We start from the raw sequence: 22,707 nt of genomic DNA on the forward strand, positions 1-22,707 counted from the left end.
AGAGAAAGTAGGTTTGGATTTAATATTAGGAACAAATTCTTCCCTGTGAGGGGGTGAAGGCCTGGAACAGGTTACCCAGAGCAGTTGTGGCTGCCCCATCGTAGAAGTGTTCAAGGCCAAGTTGGACAGGGCTTGGAGCATGACAGGGCTGGAATGAGATGGGCTTTAAGGTCCCTTCCAACCCAAACAATGCTGTGATTCTGTGGTCACTGAAACATTTCCCTGGAGCAAACATGGCTCTTTCTGGGGGAAAAAAGAGCTCTCGAGAGTTACCGTACTTGGAGAGTTGCTTGGTGTTCCTTGAAGCATTGACACACCTCACCAGGTGGATTGACTGCTGCTGGGAACTTTTTAAAATCTCAGCGACCCCCAAAAGCAGGTTGTACTTTGGTAAAACCTCTGTCACGTTTTTGCATGTAGGCAATAAACCAGGGTAAATTGTAAGTGAAAATAAAAATTAAAATGGCTTGCTATGTTGTCAGTGTCCTTGAGGGGGCCAAAGTTACCACTGTCAAGAATTCTCTATGGTTCAAGCTGTACATCAAACACTTCTATTCATTTCCATCCCTGGAAGCAGTCTCTTGCTGCCTGGCTTCTGCAGGTGGGAGGAAGCAGGAGGCTGTGTGAGCAATATACTGCTGTTCATGATCAGTGAAGCAGCATTTGCCCTTTGAGTCCTGCACAGGCCAAAGGCTCCCAGGTCTGATTGGTTGTGACACAGGCACAGTGGCTTGTTTTACAACACATGTGTAACATAGCACTTGTGACCTTCTGACTACTGCTAAATAACCGTCTTTTAAATACAGGCCATGTTTTGTCTGTGCCTCCAGCAAGCTGCTGAGTGTGAAGACACTGCACATATGTTGCAGAACAGAATTCACAGTGACAGATTGGACTGATGATAAGAAAAATTGGTTACAGTTAAATGAAAACAAATTCTAAGATCTACACCATGAAATGCAGAGAGAAAACACAAGCTGAATGCATCACAAAATAAAGATGTCAGCTTAAAGATGCACCTCATGCTGAACCATGTAAACCATTGGTAAACCACTGTATGAGCCAAAGGCAAACCATTTTGTGTAGGGCACACCAATACCCAATAATGCAGGATTTTCATGGATTTTCATAAAGTAATTCTGGCCAATTCAGGCAAATCAGAAATTCAAGAAGACAGTACAAGTGATGAGGATTTTGGGAACCAAGCTTCAGGATCCGGGCTGGGCAGCAAGGTTTGTATTAATCTAGAACACTGGTTTTTGGTTGGTTTTTTTTTTTTTTTTTTGTCTTTGCAAACACAATAGGTTTTTTCCATGTTTGGAGTTGCAGATTGAATACAGAGCTTTTAAAAGCCTATATGTAGTAGGAATTCTCTTCAAAGTTATTTCTGTGGGCCCTTAAAGCAGCTTATGGACAACTTGTCTGCAATTACTTAAGAGAAAAAAAATAAAAAAACTGTTCCCTCCATCCCATGTGGTGTGAAAACTAGAACAGTGAGCTTAAGCAGCAACAAGGAAGGATTCTAGCACATAACAGATCAATTTTTTAATAACATAATGATACATGCTGAGAAAGCTGCAGAAAGTCACTGTGTTAGATTAAAAGACTGATAAAATTACTTGGTGGCCAGAAGGAAGATTATCTTGATCATATCTGCAAGTTGAATATAACAGCTCGAGTAATGATATTTAAAGCACTCGGACATGCTTTGCCCATAGTGAATACTGCTGAAGAAATACTGGTTTATTCCTGAAAGGTGACCACATTTCCATAGTGGATTATTTTATTTTACTGCTTTTTGTAGGAATGCATCATAAGGAATACGCTTGACCACATCAGATATAAAACCTTGGGGATGTTCAGGCCTCTTTGGTGATGGCATGTACTTTGCTTTGTGGGCTGTAAAGTAAAATATATCAACTGTGTAGCTGCCAGATGAAGAAGTACTGTTTACACCTTGTGTGTATTTCTATCTCTTAGCTGCCAGAGTTGCCTTCTTGTTTTTCCCTTGTCTGTCCATGACGTGTTTTTTACTGTGCCATGCATTTATAGAACATGGTACCAGCTGCACATTTTGGGGGTGTTCCAGGTCAAAGATCAGCAGCATTTGCAGGGTACTGCAAGAGCCATATAGTGGTGAGCTGGGCTTGATAAAAGGTGTCTGGAAACAAAATACCTGTGGCTGTAACCAGGACATGATCAGGATGGGTGTGCACCCATCTATAAGTATAATGTACTTTTGTTTTTCCAGCTACAAGAAGAAAGATGCAGATTTGTCTGTGGCTCAGGGTCGTATCAAAGATCTGGAAGTTCTCTTCCATAGAAGTGAGGCAGAACTCAATACTGTCCTGAATGAGAAACGCAGTCTGGAAGCAGAGGTGGCTGATCTGCGTGCCCAGCTTGCTAAGGTATGGTAGGGAATGCTCTCTTGCTTCAGCACAGGACAGGCTGTGTAGCATAAATTCCCTTTTTTCTTTGCAGTTAGTTTATAGTTTGAACATCAATGATGCACCTTGCTTACTGCTGAATCTTTGGCTGCCCCTCTTGGATACAAAACTAAATTGTAAGAAATCTATGTAAAACAACCAAAGCAACACAGTGTTTAGATATTTTGATTGTCAGAAGCTTTTGTTTAAAAATTTCTGATGTTTCTATATCTTGAGTCATTAAATGTTGTTGTTTATAAGGTCCTGTACAATTTTACACTTGTGCTGGAGTACCCAGTGTGACCATACTAGCAAGAAAAAGAAAGTGCAACATACTGTGCTTGAGGAATTAATAATCCTTGGCTCCTGTATCAGAATGTATTGAACTAAACCTGCATTTTAAATAGCTGGTATGCAAGCATATAAGTTTGGTTTAAATATGAATTAACACACACACAGACACACTGGTTCTTTTTATTTTTCTGGGACTTTTGTTTATTTATTGTGTTTCTTTCTGGTGGTGGTGGTGTGGATTGGTTTTCTTTAAATCAGTGGCTTGACATTAGTTTTGTTATTATGAGTAACTGCTCCAAAGACATCAGATGAAGACTGTAAAAGGTTTATGGATGGAAGATAGGAATACAGACAAAATTATCTTTAAAATTCTTTACTAGGCTGAAGATGGTCATGCTGTGGCAAAGAAGCAGTTGGAGAAGGAGACACTCATGCGTGTGGACCTGGAAAATCGGTGCCAGAGTTTGCAAGAGGATCTGGATTTCAGGAAGAATGTGTTTGAGGAGGTATAATCAATCTAGTAATCTTGCCACTGTCCAAAGTTAATGTAGCTTTTAATCAAATTGACTATGAGCAACTACTAAGTAGTCCAGGTAGAGAAAAAATCAGTATTATCCTTCCTATAAATGGGTTGAATAATAAAATAGGTGACGGTTTTACACCTTTTTACATGGTAAATCAGTGGTGGAGTCAGTATGAGAGCCAGGTGAAAAGAGTATTGTTCCATGGGCAGGTGAACTGGAGCCAGCTGACTGCTGTAGGAAAGGGAAAATCTTTTTCCCTCTCTCTGGACCTGGTTGCATGGCCCTGCTCTTTACTTACATCAGCTTTGGTTGCTGGACCTGATTATAATCTGGTTTTATTGATTAGAATAGTATGCAGCTGTCTTCCTTATTGCAGAGGTAGTTTCCTGCCTGTTAAGGGAATAGTACTAGTGAAGACCAAAATTTTTGTAATAGTGGGAATTGGGACAGGAAAGCATGACTTTCTCTCTGTACCCAATGCAAAGTGTTATGTCTGTTTATTCCATCTCTGGTGGTGCTGCAAGCTCATTCAATGAGTGGCTGCTGAGCAGTCACCACATGCTTCCACTGTTCATCTCACCTACTCAAGCGTGATGCTTGGCTCACTGTTCACCTAACCATTTCAGCCAGATTAGCTAGAAACATACTAATTAGTGGCTGAGTTGATTTACCACAGAATCCAAATGAGTGCTCAGACTGGTTTAAGGGATGGGACAGGGCTGTGTGGCTAAGGACAGGGGACAGAGGCTGGAGCAGGGCAAAGAAACCAAGCAGGGAGATCAGCCTGAGATGTACTGACCATTGTCTCACTTCCATGCCCTGGAGTGCTTGGATTGGTACACTGATTGCAGTGACAGATCCTTGTTTGGTTGTAGGATCTTAAAATAACTTTTCTTCTTGGGAAGATTGTGTTGCTATTGACTGAAGGTAAAACTAAATGAGACAGCAGAAGCTAATCCTAAAGCTTGCTGTGCTCAAGGGTGTGTTCTTAAGCCATCCCTGAAGCTTTTTGATTCTTGGATGCATCAGTTCAACACATGAAGCAATAAATTGATTTCCTTTACATTAGTGAATTTATTTGCTTTACTGAAGGGTCCAAATCTCCATTAGAATTGAGTCATCACGATTGGGAGTGTGGCAGGTGAGGCCTGCTTATTCTGGTGGTGTTGAACTGCTGGATCAGCTGAGCACTTCCCCTGATCCTATGTAGTCCCCCATGACATCCCTTTAGCTTCTGAGCTGTCATTGCCTACAGTTACTGAGAGACTGCTGCTTTCTAGTTTTCTTGTTGTAAAAATTAACCACAGAAAGAAAAGCTTATTCCATATCACTTCAGAGCACATTGCTGCTAGTAAAAGGACATGTTTCTGGGGATCTATTTTAGATGCAGAGCATTTCTGCAAAACAACTGGTAAAGTTGCTTTGAGTATGTGTGAGCCTTATATGACTCCAGTCTAGCAAAACTGAGCCTTGCTTCACTTGCTCTTGTTCCTCATGGCCCTGCTGTAACTTCAGGCCTCATCCCAGTACTCAGAACCACTCCTTGGTTGTTTTTCCTCCCCTGAAGGAAGAAATTGTTTTTCTCATACCACACATTCAGACCTGGCCAGGTCTCTGCATGAATAAGTGCATGAGTAAGCCTTACCTTACTACTTTGCAACCAGTGTTCTTAAGCACAGAAAACTCACACATTTCTAAAAATGCAAATGTCTTAGTGCAAACTCTGATCATAAAAAAATTATGTCTTCAGGATTGCTTGGATTGCTGCTTTATTAATGCTGTAATCAAAATCTAATAAGAAGGGGTCATCAAGTATATAGAACGTAGATGAGACCCACATGTGCTTAAGAGGGAAATTTGAAGATGCAGTTTTTCTCTAAATTTTTTAAAAATATATATAATGTTCACAAGTGGCGTTCATTTTCATCTGATTCCTTGTAGACTGCTATTGTAATGTCAGGATGTATATTGAGAAGGACAGGGTGTGTAGTGAAGCAGTGAAACAGCCCCTTACTTAGTATATGGCTATTTTTGAAGCTGGTGTTAAGTTGGATCACTTTTAAAAATTACATCCTGACAAATGAGAACAGTAGCTTGAATCTGTTACTGCACACAGCAATTCCCAGGCTTAAATGCCTGTAGTACTGTAGCTCCATTATGCTTAATAATTAGTACTGGAGTAGTTAATTGTTGTCTGAATGTAACTGCTTTTACTGTTTACCTTAGTGTGGGAATTTGTCCCTCTTCTTTTGTGTGTATGTAGGAAATAAGGGAAACAAGAAAACGACATGAACATCGTTTGATTGAGGTGGACACAAGCCGCCAACAGGAGTATGAATCCAAAATGACTCAAGCTCTGGAGGATCTGCGAAATCAACATGATGAACAAGTCAAACTGTATAAGATGGAGCTGGAGCAGACATATCAGGCTAAGGTAACAGCTGCTGTCCACTGTCAGACTGGAAGCCAAGTTTGTGCGATAAAAGCCACTCCTACCAGCTCTACTGGTCTTAAGGAGATGAGTAACTATAATTTGAGGAAGTTTTTTCCCAATGTTCAAATGCTTTCCCTGGGACTTGTGTGCAGGGGCGTTTCCAGGGAGGTTATAGCCAGAGGTAATAGTGAGCAATAGCTTTAGCCAAGAGAGGTCAGTTAGTGAGAAAACATGTGGAGCTGTTGTTAGTCTCTTGCAGAAAACACAGTGGGAATAGTGGATGTCACACAGTAGCTGATTAGACAATGTTTTTTGCTATAAGGGTTCTTTTCTTACATCAGTAGATCCAGTTTTTCTTCACAAATGGAGGAGGTTGGGAAAACTTGCGATATGTGCAATACGTTGTGCATAAGAAGCTGGAGGAGGGGATTGGAGAGTTTGGAAGTGAGTGTGTCTCAGTATGGGCTTTTGCTTGGATACAGTGAGCTTGCAAACTAATATAGACACACTGGAAGGGGCTTCTTATCTAAGGGTGCATTGTCTGCTGTGGCTGTTGCAGTGTTCTTAATCACGCCAATACACTTTTAAATATGTCTAAGCCTTGCAACATTTCAATGATCTAAGGTAGTTCTGGACTGGAAAATTATTAGATGCAGCTGTGAATCCTTTGGTGACAGGGAAACTTCAGGCAAGATATCAGACCTTTCCTGACCAGCTTTGGTGATGAAAATCATGGTATGTAATTTGGAAATCATAGAATCATAGAGTGGTTTGGGCTAGAAGGGACCTTTAAAAGCCATCTAGTCCAGCCCCCCCCCTGCCTTGAACGTCTTTAAACTAGACCAGGTTGCTCAGAGCCCCATCCTGGCAATTCTGGCTGTTGAAAGTATTTGTCAATAGTTACAGCCACTTCTTGTTCTCTTGTGCTGGAAGAATGATGGTACTGCTAACATTGTTCTCTCCCACCCTTCACTGAGACTCCCTTTGAATTCTTTGAGTTGATGATTTGGTTTAAGAAATACTGATCTACAAATATTTAACTATTACTTATGGCAGCAACCATATAGATAATGGATACTAAAACCCCAAAATTAAAATTAAAATCCCCAACACAGGTGGCAGGGTTGAAATTATTCAGACAACTCTGGAACATGTAAGGAGCTATTTGGATCCACTTGCCACAGTCTGAAGGAGATCCAGGAAAGAAGATGCTTAGTAGAAAAAAAATTTTTAAAGGATGCAATATACAGACTTAGAGAATGAAAAAGTGACAAGCTTTGAACAAGGAAATGAACAAATTAAGCTGCTTTTTCCCTGCATAAAGGTGGTTGTTATGGATGAAGTTGGAATATGAAGGGAAAGGGGTTTAGCTGTGAACTTAATTTTGTGATTTCTGAACAAGGACGTGTCCCTGTTAGAGAGCCAAAGCTGGGGAGGAATATGATGTCAAAGCAAATCACTAGGTTTAGCAACTGAGCAGCTCCAGGATGAGATGATCTTGGGTAAAAGCACACTTCTTGCACAGGGCAGATGTGCAGTGGCTGGAGAAAGTCCAAAGGAGGCCACAAAAGTGATCCTGAGGGCTGGAGCACCTCTTATGGAGAGAGCTGGCATGTTCAGCTTGGACAAAAGAACTCTCCAGGGAGATCTTATTTGAATGTGACTTTTGAATACTTTAAAAGGGCTTCTAAGAAAGATCATTATGGTCTGTGATAGTAAGCAATAGAAATCCTTAATATGAGTACTTGGCACTATGCCAGCATGACTGTAAGGTAGTGAATCGTTGTCAGACTTCAAATATTTTTTAATTTTAAACTTTACAAGAAGTAATGGAGTGTGTAGTTGAAGTTCCTTCAAAATCTGTAGCCTAAAGAAGGCTCTGTGTATGTTGCTCAGAACCTAGTGAACAGCAGAGCTAGTGAAGATTGATTTTATAAACCTTTGTGTTGTGTGGCTAAAGAACATCTTCTGCCTGTAACTGTTCTTAGAATTAGATCGGTTTAGTTTTTGAGTGGATTCCATGGTGTGGCAATATTGTTGAAATCCAGCTCTAAAGCATGCAAAGAATGGTTTTTCTAGCTGTCTGCTTTCATGAAATTTGCCATGTAAGAGTTCTGGTTTTGCTCTCTCTGTTTTTAGTTAAAATTAACCACTAGAAATTAAGCTTGTTCACTAGGTGAATGTAACAAAAAATTAAAACCAAATCGTATATTGGCAACTATTACAGAAAGAGAATAAAACAAAACTTGTTGTTTTGCCTCTGGGGCAGTATGTCATCTGGAGTGCTGTGAGTAGTTTTATTGCTTCTTGCAAAGGTACTACAGAGTTGACAGAGACAATTCAGAGTGGGAAACAAGTCATGCATGAGAAAATTTTAAGTAAAACTTCACCTGGAAAAGAGATGTGTTGAGAGAAATGAAAGATACAGTGGATGTCTGTAAAGGGATAAATAGCATGGGGGAAGGTAAATGAGGAGTGATTGATTGATTGTTATTTTTTCAGTAGGAGCAGGGACAGTGAATGTCCAGTGAGAATGTCCAGATAGAGAAGAAACAGAAAGTATTGTTCTTTAATATAGAGCTAAACTCATTGCCCTAATAATTAAAAAAGCAGAGACAAATTCCTGCCTGAGAAATCCACTGACAGATAGTTAGCGGTAAAATACTGTCCCTGACTGAGGAAGTCCCTGAGTTGCATATAGCCAGCAGAGACATAATAACCATGAAATATTTCATTGAGTTAGTCTCTGGGCATCCAGGGAACTGCTGGACTAGGACATGAATTAGGTAGGCAGCCTTTGCTGTCACCCAGTTTGATTTGCCTTAGGACAAACGAGCAGAGCACATGGTCAGTTTTTTGGAAACTAAGGTTGCTTGTATAATGGAAGGGCTAAATGAGTATTTTTTTAACAGCATAAGCAAATCCTGAAATACATTTTCCTTCGGTCCTTAGGGCATTCCTTAATGTTATGCAGTTCCCATCCTAAACTTAGCAGACCATTTGAAATTTTCTAAAATTAAATTTTCTACAATTAAATAGTTGCTACTTTTTTACCAAAAGGATATTTCAGGATTTCTTAACTCAGTACAAGTGAGCTGTATAAAACTTTCTTTCCAGCTGGAGAATGCCAAATTGTCCTCTGATCAAAATGACAAAGCTGCTGGTGCAGCTCGAGAGGAGCTGAAGGAGGCTCGCATGAGGATAGAAGCTCTCAGCTACCAGCTTTCTGGTCTTCAGAAACAGGTAAAGGGACTAAACTGGCTTTTATCTCAAACACACAGCTGTTCTGTGTGAATATATTAACATTTATGACCCTTCATATTTTCTGAATTTTGCACAGAGAAATCTTTGTTGGGTTCATTTGGGAGGGAGAAGAGTTTTAACTTTGAGTGGACCTGCATGGATGCTAGGTGGGCTTTTTCTTGTTCTGTGTGCCTAGGCCAGTGCAGCAGAAGATCGCATTCGGGAACTGGAGGAAATGATGGCTGGCGAGCGGGAGAAGTTTAGGAAGATGCTGGATGCAAAGGAGAGGGAAATGACAGACATGAGGGACCAGATGCAGCTTCAGCTTACGGAGTACCAAGAACTGCTTGATGTTAAATTAGCACTGGACATGGAGATCAGTGCTTACCGAAAACTCCTGGAAGGAGAAGAGGAAAGGTGTGTAAAGATTTCACTTTCTTTTCTAAGGACTCTCAAGTGTTATTTCATTTCTTGCCCTTATTTTTTTACCACTTGAACAGGAATGCCCAGATTACCTTTCGCTGAAGTTATATTGGCTTCATACCGCAATGTTGTTGCATGGAACACTTGTTCTCAACTGAACACTGTCCTTATTTTGGAGTTTTGTAATGGTCTTGGAGTACAGTGAAATATATCACTCTGTGCTTGGTCTTCATATCATCTTTTTACTTAAATGCTTGTACTTCTGTGGTTTTAAATCATGGGGCCCAAGAATAGTGTGTTCAGTAGTAGCTGTACTGGAGGGAGGGATTAAGGGATCACTGTTGCTCTCAGTAGCACTGCTTTCCATGTCACATGGTCATACTGCCAGAACATTCCTCAGGGATGGGTAACCCCCTTCTCCTCATGTATGCAGTCCTCTTGACATACAGAGTGAGGATATTGTCAGCATTGGAGCACTTTTACAATCTGGTTACTTGAAGATATTGTAGCTTTGTGGTTCTCTGGGTGAGTTAATTAAGATGCTTTCTTCGTTGTGTTAAGGTTGAAGCTCTCTCCAAGTCCCTCCTCCCGTGTCACAGTCTCTCGGGCTACCTCCAGCAGCAGTAGCAGCAGCACTTCACTGGTTCGCTCTTCCCGAGGCAAGAGAAAACGTATTGAAGCAGAGGAGCTCTCCGGCAGTGGAACTAGTGGGATCGGCACTGGAAGTATCAGTGGCAGCAGCAGTAGCAGTAGCTTTCAAATGTCTCAGCAAGCTTCAGCTACAGGAAGTATCAGCATAGAAGAGATAGACCTGGATGGCAAGTATGTTCAGCTTAAGAACAACTCAGAGAAGGTGAGCAGCAGCAGAACTCACAGAAAACAAGCGGGAGCTAAATTATGATACACAGCCCTTTGCAGCATGAGTAGGTGTGGCCCTGTGGAGAGCAGAAGCAGCATCTCAAGGTGCAGCATCCTGCAGGAATTAATGGGGGCTTTGAAAAGTTGAACATAATGGTGGGCTAACATCCCATGGGCTAACATGGGAAGAGAATACAATCTGTGTCCCACATGTGTGCTGGGACATTGCTCACAGAAACAGCCTGCTGTCTCGCAGAACTTTGTTGTGTGAAATGGTTATCTTTTAAAATTTTGCTGAATGACCTTATGGGATTTACACTTTAGACTCTGACTGGATGTAGGCAAATACTTTCAAGGTAGAATGCAAATGCCTAACAACCATATAAATAAATTTATATTCCCATTTTAATAACAAAGACCTAGATTCTGATGCCTGTTTGTTCTGTTTTGTTCACTCTGAATAACTTTCTGACTCTCCATTAGGATCAGTCATTGGGTAACTGGAGACTAAAAAGACAAATTGGAGATGGAGATGAAATTGCTTACAAATTTACTCCTAAGTATGTCCTCAGAGCTGGGCAGACTGTTACAGTAAGTTGTATTTACAGTATGTCAACAACATATTCTTCTGTTCATGCTGTCGCAATTGGAAATCTTGAAGTCTGGTACAGCCTGATTTGGTTTCATGGGTTTCACTCTAGAGGAGCAGGATTTCAGTTATAAAAATGCAAAACAAAAAAATTATTTCCATATAAGTACTTCAGTATTTAAGACCATTTTTTTGCCACATAAAAAGTTGAAGAGAAAGTTATTTTGGGGGTTAGTCAAGAACTATTTGTTTCCAAACACCTTTGCCCAGGTTTAGAACCCTAATCCTGCTCAATCTCTTAAAGAAATGGGAACAGTTCAGAGCATTGATCCAGACTGTAGTTTAGACTGGACATTCTCAGCATGAACTGTAATTAATGCTGTAGAACAGCTGCTTTTCAATAATTTTGCATTTTATTTTCAGTCTGCAACAGATGTTCTTTTAGGAAGAAACAAATGTATCTTTTAATCACTTGCAGCTATTTCTACTTAAGTATCAATTGTTTAGATACATATAAATGATTTAAGTTGATGCACTGCATGCTGCTTTTTGCCTTGGCTCCATACAGTATGGTTATTGAGACAGTGGTAGGAGAAATTTGTTCAGAAAAGAATTCATGACTGCAATATTAGATTTTTTTAATACCTTACTACAAGTAATATAGTTAAAAGTAGGGTAAAACTGCCATTGGAATTCAGAAAAGAAACCTAGTATGTAGAGAGAAGGAGAATTTGGGGGATATGTATATTTAAAAGAAAAATTTGGATAAACAGTTAATTACAGATTGTCATTCTCTCTAGATCTGGGGTGCAGATGCAGGTGTATCTCATAGCCCCCCTTCTGTTCTCGTGTGGAAGAATCAAGGCAGCTGGGGTACTGGTGGAAATATCCGCACTTACCTCGTCAACTCTGAAGGAGAGGTAGGCTGGGTCCATGGGTTGGGTTATCTCCCAAACTCTTAATTTCAGGGTGGGGTGACATGACATAATGACAAAATCCTGATTGTAAGATCTCCGCTGTTGTCTTCTAATATGACAGTTTATAACATTGACATAATTACGTATTATTTATGTATGTATCTCTGACATTTTTGGGATATTTTTATAAAACTGCGACCATCATGATAATGCCCATAGACACTTTTTTCCTGTTTTAGAAGAATACCCTGCTAGTAGAGAATTTGTTTGGAATTTGAGTATGTACTTTTAGAAGAGACAAAGAAAAGAAGCATTTCTGGCTATTCACAGTTTCATTATATAGTCCCTATGATGTTCTGAGGTGCAATGTAAATATTAATGTAGGAAGATGATTGTCCTTTCCATGTTAGAAGCATATCATAAGTTCTCATTTGGCAGAGGTTCCTGAGCATTCTGCATTGTCCTACACCTGTCCATAGTTAATTTTTTTAAAGCCATGTCTGCAGATGACTTTTGCAAGGGAGAATCGTGCCTTGGCTGTTACTCATAACCAGCAATCTGATAGCAGTAGGAAAAGGATACAGACCACAGTCGTATCAGTTTTTGTGTTGCCTTTCTTGCTGGCAGTTTTCTGGAAGAATTTTGTGGGCAGGGTGAGGTAGGAGGGGGGTAATTTGTACAAATAGAAAGCTAATGCTCTCCATATGCAAACTGTGTGGTCAGACTAGTATCTGAAAAAATTTCAAATCCATGTCTCTTTTCACGGTGGTTACCTTTAGTATCCCTGCTTAGGAGTGTATGTTAAGGGCAACTTTTTCCACAATTAGAGATTTTCTTCTGTGATTTCCATCGTGCAAGTAGGCAGAAGAATTTCTTACTATTTAGAAGTGTTAAAAATAATTTAGTAATAAAGGAAGCTTCCTGGGGTTTTAAAATTTTCTTTAGTGCCTGGCTTGTAAAACTATGCTGAAAAACAACATATGCAATTGACATTGAATATTTATTAGAAAGTGGGAATATTCTTTATGTTTGGTTGAGAAAGTTTGGTTTCTCACATTACACTGTATCTCAGACAGCTCCTACCTGTTTCTGCTGTGACCTTGTGTAAAATTGACTACAATCACCCAAAACATGTCTGCTTTGTCTTAAATCCCAGGGTAATGAAAAAAAATCAAGTGGCTGAATTACATTACCATGCATTTTAGTGCACAGAAATAGGAATGATGTTGTTGTGGTTTGCAGGATATTGCTGGTATTTGCTTGCATAGCTATCTGTTAAATCTAGGCCAAGTTGCTTTAAACTCTCCAAAATTTAATAAGGCTGTTATATGATGATATGGCAAAAACTTAACAGATACATAAAGACTCCTGGCCATCTCCTTATCTGTCATTTTGTGTAGGAAGTTGCAGTGAGAAGCGTTACTAAATCAGTAGTTGTGCGAGAGAATGAAGAGGAAGAAGACGAAGCAGAATATGGAGAGGAAGACCTTTTCAACCAACAGGTAATCAGATGCAGACCAGATGTTTAACTTGTGCCTCATTAGTTGGATCAATCAGGCATAAGATTTAGCGGGGGGATCCCCCTTCAACTTTTGCCAACTCTGAGCTTCCTGGTCCTTTCTTCCAATGGTTGCTTGCAACATTGCAGTGCACCAAGAGAGGACAATGTGAGCAGTGCTGCCAGGAATTACTGCTGGGATCCATCCTCGTACAGCTCAGGCAGTGGCTGATGCCACCTCAGGATGTCTGTGCTTCAGATCACACAGTTTCAGCATTAGCAGGCAGTGTTCCTCCCAGTACCTGCTGCTCTGTGCAACAGAGCTGGGGCATTCTTGCTGGATGCAGGATATTACCAGATAACCACTGAAAACCAGGAATGGGGGTGCTTCTCTTGCTGTGAGCTTCAGCTTATTGGTTTATTTTCTGACACTATATAGCTTCTACCTCTGAAACAAACTTGGTTTTTCTTAACAATACCACCTGTGTGTTTTGATAACCTTCAGCTTAATAATGTGAAATAAGCCACCAGGAGTTGACAGAACAAAAAAAGGAGAAGGATATATAGGTGATACCAGAAAATATTTTAAATTTGAAACCTAAGGGATTTGTTCTTCTGATCAATGGACATTAGTAGGTCTTTTCCATTCTGTTCAGGTTTGCAGGTGAGTTCTCAAAGCTTTTTTGGTCCCAAAGATTAAGCAGAGTATTTGTAGTATAAAACAACTGATTTTTCTTACCCAAAAAAGCAGCTATACAGCAGAGATCACTCTCAAACAAAATCAGCATTTGAAATACAGGAACTTGCTGGTCTTGAGCTAATGACATCTTTCATTTGTCATCTGTATCACTGTTGAAAATATGTCAGCCCATTGCAGGAAACCACAACCAGAGGAGCAGTGTGTCAGTCCTGGCAGCAGACCGGGGCATGTACTCTACTTCCTCTTATGTAGGTGATGTTCCCTTAATGTAACTAAACTACTATAAAATGCTTTTGGCAACTGAGATGATAACCAGAGTCTAGGCTTACAATCTGAATAGCTGGTAAGAACTGAATTCAACTCTGTCTATCCTTTTTTAGGGTGATCCCAGAACAACCTCTAGAGGATGCTTAGTGATGTGAAGAAAGAAGAAAGAAACTATTATTTACGCTTTTCCCTCTTCATTTATTTCCTTTTATTTTTGCTATTTTTTCCTTCCAGAGCCACTGAAAACTATTTTTATATGCATCACCTGATTTCTTTGACGTTTACTCCTTGGTACATTTTTATAAAAAAATTTCAAAAAAACTTTACTGAACAAAACTGCCAGGATTTTTAATACATTTCTTTAATTTTCCCTCTTTGTTGAAACACTATATTGGAATACGATATTTTTCCCCATACAGAATTTAAAGTCTTACATAGAAACCTAAAGCAGAAAAGAGATTTTAGCTAAAATGAGATGAGACTCCTTGAGTGTACGGTAAATCTATAATTACATATATAATCAGTATAATACCCCCAGAAAAAGAGTTTAAGGAAGTGTGTTCATTTACAGGGCCCTGGGAGAGATTCACAGAGTGTTTCCTCAACAGTTGTAGAAAAGCTAGTATTTTGCCTGGTATCCTCAGCAATTCCCAGCTTAGGAAAATTAGACCATAGATTCATTCACAGTGCTGTTCCACAATTACAATGACAGAAGAAGCTTCATTTTAGGCATTTTTGACTCAGGACCTTGCCATTGTGTCTTTCTCCAAGGTTTGACAGCCTAATGGTAAAACGTCTGGGTCTGTCACACCTGAGCTCCATGTTATCATTTCAGAAGTTGAATGGTGGGTTCTGCTTCCTGAATATACACACCATCCTAAGCTGGAAGTGTCAAACCCAGAGGTCGAACTGTTTGATTTTTAGGGGATTTTGCCACTGTCACAAGTTAAATCATGGACACAAATTGTGATATTCAGTATTTATAATTTAATCCTTTTGACAAATTCAGCTTTAAAAATATTTGATTAAGATTTTAGAAATAAAACATATTTATACTTTTGGCAGTGATAAATATTGGGGATTTTAAAGGTTATCCAATGTAAATGTTGACCTTTTTAATCAGAGCTAGATATAGCTTGTTCATACTTCTGTTAGGTTCAAAGGGGCATTGTCAGGTATCCCAAGGAGCAATATTTGCAAAATAGAGCAGATATAGTTGAATGACTTTTAAACAGTTCAAAGGAACTGCCTCTGTTAAGGATGTAAGCAACACAGCATTCAAGTGCTCAAGGCAAAGTCTAACAAGGAGTGAAGGGAGAATAATGTTTTTTATAAAAAATGCATTGTATGGGTAGCAGGTGATTTTGATTTTAAGAGGATGCATTTTTTACCCAGCAGTGTCCATTTAGCTAAGGCTTCTGCTGCTGCATTTCTCTGGAGATAACTCTGAATCCCATAAGGGTTAGTGTTCATCTTTAAGCACGAGGAAAAATACTTGACTGCTCCAAAGAATGCAAATGTTATTTCAACTACTTGTTTAAAAACAAACTTAGTAGTTTGGATAAAAAATTTGGACACCATTTGATTTCAGCATAGAATCCTGTTGCTACCTGCACTCTTGAACTCTGATCTTGTCATTCAAAATGTTAAAACTCATCAGACAATTGACAAGGTTTGGATGTTTTCGGTGGCTTTCGGACATTATGTTCTCTGAACAGTATGGTGACTGACAGATATAACCTAGAAAGTCGGTTTAGTGGCTTGGATTGATGGCTTTGTTATGCAAGCAGGGTGGGAACAAAAGGGGCTTTAAGCTTCAGGATTTATTTTGTCATTTAAAAATAAAGATGCTACTTTTCTCTCCTTGAGTGGGATAACTGGGTTGATGAAGTTAAGCTGATAGACATTTAGAATTACATTTAATCCATTATCAGAAGACCCATTACAAAAAACCAGGATAAAAATTCAGCTATTTGGGCTGATGGGATAACTGAATTTATGTACTTGGCCATCTTTCTAATGTAATTTTCCCACTCTGCTTGTGTAGAAGGTTAAATACGTAGTAAATCATGTCTCTCTCTCTGTAAGATATATCTAGTGAAATTATGTTTCTCAGACAATTACCTTTTCTAAATTCATTGTTATGCAAATAAATGCAATCAGTGTAGAGTTATTTTTGCAACACACCTTCCAACCACTGGACACCATTTCCCTTTTCTTACCCACAGCTTCTATAAGATACTGACATAGTGTTTGAGGGCTTTTTTGCTTTTTCCCTAAAGATCTGTATTTATTTTTTTTTTTTACATGGGCCAGTTTTCAGACTGCTTATTCCTTTAAGATTGTCCTGTAAATTTAAGATTATTTTGTGATCTTAAATACTAAAGTAATGAATGTGTAGTTAATTTACATTTTTTTCTGTGGTTTTTGGTTTGTTTCTTATAAAGAATGGCCTCAGAAAGGCAGCTCAAATGAAGAAAAATGTCTTGCTACCTGAGCCATAGTTTTCCTAACAGCTACTGTATGAGGACTGTCTTCTTGTATAGCCTTAAGAACTGGTGCTTGCAGATTTCTTGTAATGAGCACTGTGCCCTTGAGTAACAGTCTGCAGAATATGTCCTTAGAATTGGAACTGTGTCCTTGAACTTTGGAAACAGTTTATTTGATTCTTTGGGAGCATGCTTAGATATATACAGGTCAAATAAACCTGTGATTGACACTGTGGGAAAAGCCAAGTCTGAATGTGGATGATTCTGTTACCACAGTGCTACAGTGCTTTTTAATGGGCTACTGCAAATATGATAAATAACTCCTGGCTGTAAATTACAAGCCACAGAAGAACTACTGTATTCCATGTACTTTGTTTTTTGTGTTGCCTCCTCCAGACACCATCCCAGCCTCTTGCTTTTGATGCTGAGCTTCAGTCTTAACAGCGCTGTTCCAGCCAGACTGGGAGGCAGTTTTGTGGCTTTGCCAACCCAAAAAGCATTGTTTCTTTATTTTTTTTTTCTTTCCAGTCTTTCCAAGATTTCTTTCCATTTTCAGGATATTTAAAGGTTTTTGTTCAAATAAAATCCAGTGTCTCCTTGCCCCCTTTTTCTCTTTGATCCTGTATATGAACCAGTCTTGATGAAATTAGAAAGGTGGACAGCAGTTCTACTTCAGTGCTGGTACCTGGCATAGATCTTGAAGGAGAAATAGATTTGACTTGTCTGGAGAAAAATGATTTTTAGGTGTCTCTGATGAGTGAAATGAAGCTTTTATCAGAGTAGTTACTTAAGCGTAACTATCCATATGGATGTTCTTAATCCAGAAATATAAGCTTCTTCTGAATGAAATAGTAAATAGTTTTTCCTATGTGTAGCTCATAACAGAATATCATATAAAATACAATAAGCACATCCTGCCTCCTCCTAAGCTCATGCCAGGTGAAAATGCTTGTCTCAGAACAAGTCCATCCATCTGCAGACCTGTCAGGAATGTGGTACCTTCTGGAGTGAGGTGTGGCCTCAGAGTCCCTGGCATTTCATGCCATTTTTTTTCTCCCTTGCTTCTGCATTTGTTCTTTTAACTGTTGCATTGCAGTAACATACTCCAAGGAGTGGAGTGGCTGGGATTTCCTTGTTCCTGCACATCCATATTTCCTGTGATTCCTTTGCTGTCACACAGGTGTATTTCCTGTTCCCTTTGTTGCTTCAGAGCTCTATTTCCCAGCAGGTCTCTATGCCTACATGGGGCTCCAGCTTGGCTCTGACAGAACCCATCATTTGCACTGATATGTTGCTCACTTACCTTCAGCTCTGAGTTACCATTGGATGGGCAGTTGGCTACATAGTCTGTGTATGCAGCAGGAACCACGAGTCTCAGGAAGAATATAAATATCTGCTTCCTGTGATGTAAAAGCCAGCTGAGTATGTGTGCAAGCTGGCAGTAGTGTGGGAATTGTACTGCAGTGTGAAAGGAGATCACTATGTGGTGTCTGTCCTTGAGCAATGGGACACTTCATGTTCAGTTCAGGGATGTTACTGGGTTTTATACACCCTTTTTCTTTTATATGCTTATCCTGTATAAAGGCCCTTTAACTGCAACCTTAACAGAGGTTGCAGGTTAGAAGAGACCTGTAGAAATCCTCTCTATACCCCAGGACCCTGCATCAGAAGGGTTTTGATGCTGCTGGAAAACATGCATGCTGTATGTTCTAGATCTCTTGTAGCCACTTCTCTCATGTCTTCACTGTTAAACCATTCTATCTCTTCTTTCTGTATCTTCTTTTGAAAGTCTTATCTCTAAACAAAGGCATATCCATAGCTGATCCTGCATTTTACTGACACCGTTGGGTCCAAACTCTTGTGTGAACAAAGCCTTGTGAACCAGTGAGCGGAAGGTGAGATAGTGATTGCATTTTTCAAAGCACTGTTTTAGCTGAATGTCGGGACAATTTATATTGGAGAGATTGTTTTCTCATTATATTGGCCTGGGAAACAGAATTTTTATTTGCCCTTCAATATGCTTAGCTTTAAACCAGTTTAAAATTATTTAAAGGTGTTTGTTTTTTTTATACAAGACCATATTTACATGCAATTATTATTTGTAAACATAATTGTTTTCTTGAAATGCTAAGGTCTAGAGTGAAAAAGATGCAAAAGCTTCCATTCAGAATAGCACAAGTAGTGAATTGACTTGGAGTTCCACAAAAGATGTTGTTTATTGAACTTCCAGATTTATTGTTAGCTGTTACTGAAGTCCATGTTGGTAAGGCAGATGTTACTATATATTCAGATACCCAGATCATTACACTAAAATTACAAGCAATAATCTATTTTGAGCAAGTTTAAGCCAAAATGCTTTCCATTTGGGCACAAAATATAGTTGATCTCTTATTTTCATAGCAGTGATGCCTTGTGACTTGAATTGTGATTTTTATTTTAAAATTTTTTTAAACAAAATTTTGATTTAGGTCTGGCTTGAGGGCACTGCAGTAACCGCCTCCAGTCAGCTGCTGCAGACGAGTTTTTGGAAGATTCAAGTTTTTTAAATAGGGAATTATGAAAAAGGCTGTTAAACACAAAGACAAAACAAAGAAAGTGTTCACTTGAAACTTAGAAAAACTACATCATGACCTAGACTTTATCATTTCAAAGTGGTTTGTTTTTTTCTTTCTAGAATATGCATGCCAAATGTCTTGTCTTTTTCAATGATTTGTAATATACATTTTATGACTGGAAACTTTTTGTACAACACACTCAAATAAATGTTTTGCATTTTATTGGTTTCCTTCTGTCTATTACTCAACACACAGAAATTGTGGGCTATTTGAGATGATTCATCCCAGGAGACCTTTAAGTGTGGAGAGAGGACATGGAGAGCTGCTGTCTGTGCTCTTACCAGTGATCAGCTGAATTGTGTTTCAGCGGGGATCCTGGGGTGTGTCAACAAACCACTTTCCTTAAACCTGATGGAGTGCGGTGGAACCTGCTGTCCTCTCTGATCAGTACCAACAAAAGCAGGGGGAAGAAAATCTGGAGCTGGAGCAAATAAACCTTCCCTTGCTTTCTCATCACCACTGTGCTGAAGGGATATTTTGACTTAACCTATTTGATGCTAAATAAGAATGAGAGCAGAAACCGATCCCTGGTAGGGATGGATTCTTAGGGACAGACAGAAGCATTGCCATGAGCTATGCATTTGCCAGCCTGGCTCAGCTTCCAGCCCACTTTCAAGTCCATACTTGAAAGTGGGCTGGAAGCTGAGCCAGGCTGGCAAACGCAATTAAAAATTGCATTTTAAATTCATTTTAAACTTGTACCTTAAACTCATTTCATCTTATACTTGTACCTTAGTTGGCTGCCCCATCGTTAGCACTAGCTGATGATGCTGCTTGCAGGGTGGTAGGAATGCCTTCTGTTTGAAGTGGGCAGATCCAAAGACAGGATGTTATGTTTTGCAATACTCTGAGTATGGGCTCGGGCTAGTGAAGATGAGAACAGTTTTGGCTTCAGCTCTGCTGTGGTACTCAGTGCCCTCCTCATGCCATCTCCTACCTGCACATCACATCTCACCCATGAAAAAGAGCTCTGTAACGTGGTCCTCTCCCATTCGCTTCTACTTCATTCCACGGCATTCTTATTTAATGAAGGGAAGTGTAATGGAGCTGACTTTAAGGGCATGGGCCTCTCACCCGAGTCACGTAAGGCTAAGGAAAGCCTCCAAGAACAGAAGGATGAATTCTAGAGAGAACCTAAAGCGGAGTTTCTCTTTGCGGGGATCTCAGCAGAGCCGGTGTTTCACAAGGGGGTGCAGCTGGGCAGCGTTTGTGCCTCTGGTGATGCCGCTTTAAAGCCCCTTCCCGTTGCCCTCGCTTGTGGAGCTGCGCTGAACCCTGGTACTCGAACCCAGCTGTCTGAGCCGGGCCGGCTCGGCCCCGGGGAGTCCCCTGGGAGCTCGCTCGAGGCCGCCTCCCCCGCGAGCGGCGGTGACACCAGCGCTCGGGGACTCGGGCCACGAATGGCGGCGGGACGGGCGGCCCCGGGTCGGAGTCGCTGCGGCGCGACTCGGCTGAGGCGGGCGGAGCGCGCAGTCCCGCCCGGCGCGGAGGCGGAGGAGGCGCGGGGCCCGCCGGGAACCGAAGTCCGGGCGCCGCCATTTCTCCCTCCGGCAGCGCAGGGGCCTCGGCCGCGGTGACTCTGGGCATGGAGAGCGGCTTCGGCTCCGACTTCGGCTCCGGAGGCGGCGGCGGGGGGAAGCTGGACCCGGGGCTCATCATGGAGCAAGTGAAGGTGCAGATCGCCGTGGCTAACGCACAGGAGCTCTTGCAGGTCAGGAGGGGCGGCGGGGCCGGGCGGGGGCTGGCTCGGTCCCGGTGCGGGTCGCGGGGGACGGCCAGGCCGCCCCGCTTCCCTCGCAGCAGGGGCGGCGGCTGCAGCCGGATCCCCCGGACCGCGCTGGCTCTCACGGGCTCTCTCCGCAGCGGATGACGGACAAGTGCTTTCGGAAGTGCATCGGGAAGCCCGGCGGCGCCCTGGACAACTCCGAGCAGGTGAGGACAGGCGCGAGTACTGGGCACCCGCGGCCCCTTAGCTCGGGGCTGCCGCTGAGGCTCTGTGTCCCGCAGAAGTGCATCGCCATGTGCATGGACCGGTACATGGACTCCTGGAACACAGTTTCGCGAGCCTACAATTCTCGGCTGCAGCGGGAGAGAGCCAACATGTGACGCCTGCCGGCTTCCGGGCCGAGAGGGACCATGTGGGGAAGGGACAGCGGCCAGTCCAGGTGGTTAGGGGTGAATCCCGCTGCCTTCCCAGCCCCTGCCATGGCAGAGCAATAAAACCTCGCTGAACCTTTTGCATCCATTGGCTTTTATTAGCACCAGCTCCAGGAGAGTGATTTTTTTTTTTCCATGAGCTGCTTGCTTTACTTCTTGTCCTTCCCAAATGTCCAGTTTGGCCCAAGGCGTTATATCAACTGATAAATCCCTGCTGAAAGGGCTGTGACAGGCAAGGAGCCTTCAGTGGAAAACCGGGGCCAAGCCAAGCCAGCAACACAGTACCCTTGCTTGGGATTCCAGCATGGACTCATCCATAAGGTCATTACTCAGTCCCTTTTCATTAGTGGAAAAACTGCCAGAAGATTGTCCACATGCCACCTTGGCTCTTTCATCTCTTATATCTGTATAGCTCTTTGTGGGGCTATCTTTGGGCTCATAGGCTTTGACTCAGCTCAGGCACAGCGCTGAGAAGCAGGACAGCCTCGCAAATAGTTCTATGAGCACTAGGGATGCAGGGTTGGGAAGTACTTAGGTTCTTTTCTTTGTAGAATACAGTGTGTTGTGTGGCTGTAATACTCTGTAGTTTCTGGTTTGGCTCTGGCACAAATGTTCCATCTTGGGCCCTGTATCCTAAGCATAATTTTTTTGAGGGAGGAGCATGTCTGCAACAGGGAATGTTGGTCTGCTTTGGGGCACAACTCTATTTTTGTGCTTCCACACGGCTCCTGAAAAGGTGGGTTCATGCTGCGTGGTCAGCAGTGGATACAACAGCTGGAAAAGGAGAATGTTGGAGATCAACAGTGCCTGTGTTTTGTTTTTTTTAATCCTTTGTTTTGAAGCTCTTCTGCATTTTTATAAAAGATTTCATGGTTTGCTGGACACAGAGACAGACTGGAAGAATAACATCTCCGTACCTCCTAGGACGTTCACTGGTATGTGGTAGAACCTAAAGTGTTCTCACACCAGGTAAACTATGAGGAGATATTTGGGTATTTGGACTTACTGAAATTGGAGCTTCCTTTCTAGACTGTAAGAATGACTACTTGAAAATAAAGTGCTTTCAGACATGTCTGTTTAGGGGGCTTTTTACTTTTCTTTATGGCTGTATGAATTCTGTGGTACTGGCTGTGCAGCAGTCCCATTTCATTCATGGGAGCATCCCACAGGTGTTGTAGCCATGAATCTGAAGCCATCTGGAGCTGAGCCATGCCTGGAAGCCAGGTCTCCCACCTAGCTGGTGCTCTGTCTCAGAAAGTTGTAGATCTTGTTG

General features: G+C 41.3%; 2 protein-coding genes across 2 annotated transcripts in view; both read left to right on the top strand.

Annotated features, from left to right (window-relative positions):
- The window catches only part of LMNB2 (lamin B2), a gene marked incomplete at its 5' end in the record, with an annotated part of 36,533 nt that extends 17,100 nt beyond the window's left edge, over positions 1–19,433 (top strand). The window contains 10 exons of the mRNA XM_084221092.1: positions 2,252–2,408; positions 3,101–3,226; positions 5,508–5,678; positions 8,796–8,921; positions 9,118–9,338; positions 9,906–10,197; positions 10,686–10,793; positions 11,592–11,711; positions 13,109–13,210; positions 14,287–19,433. Coding sequence (XP_084077218.1) covers positions 2,252–2,408; positions 3,101–3,226; positions 5,508–5,678; positions 8,796–8,921; positions 9,118–9,338; positions 9,906–10,197; positions 10,686–10,793; positions 11,592–11,711; positions 13,109–13,210; positions 14,287–14,328 — 1,465 coding nt within the window. The 3' untranslated portion in view covers positions 14,329–19,433. The remainder of the gene's footprint in view (positions 1–2,251; positions 2,409–3,100; positions 3,227–5,507; positions 5,679–8,795; positions 8,922–9,117; positions 9,339–9,905; positions 10,198–10,685; positions 10,794–11,591; positions 11,712–13,108; positions 13,211–14,286) is intronic.
- A 1,380-nt stretch (positions 19,434–20,813) lies between these two features.
- Positions 20,814–22,504, top strand: TIMM13 (translocase of inner mitochondrial membrane 13). Its single transcript, XM_084221038.1, has 3 exons — positions 20,814–20,988; positions 21,141–21,209; positions 21,285–22,504. The coding sequence occupies exons 1-3, from the start codon at positions 20,863–20,865 to the stop codon at positions 21,381–21,383; spliced, it is 294 nt and encodes a 97-aa protein (XP_084077164.1). The 5' UTR covers positions 20,814–20,862; the 3' UTR covers positions 21,384–22,504.
- Positions 22,505–22,707: the final 203 nt, after the last annotated feature.

The sequence above is a fragment of the Fringilla coelebs genome (genome assembly GCF_963513975.1).
Source record: "Fringilla coelebs genome assembly, chromosome: 24".
In the NCBI taxonomy this organism is placed as follows: domain Eukaryota; kingdom Metazoa; phylum Chordata; class Aves; order Passeriformes; family Fringillidae; genus Fringilla; species Fringilla coelebs.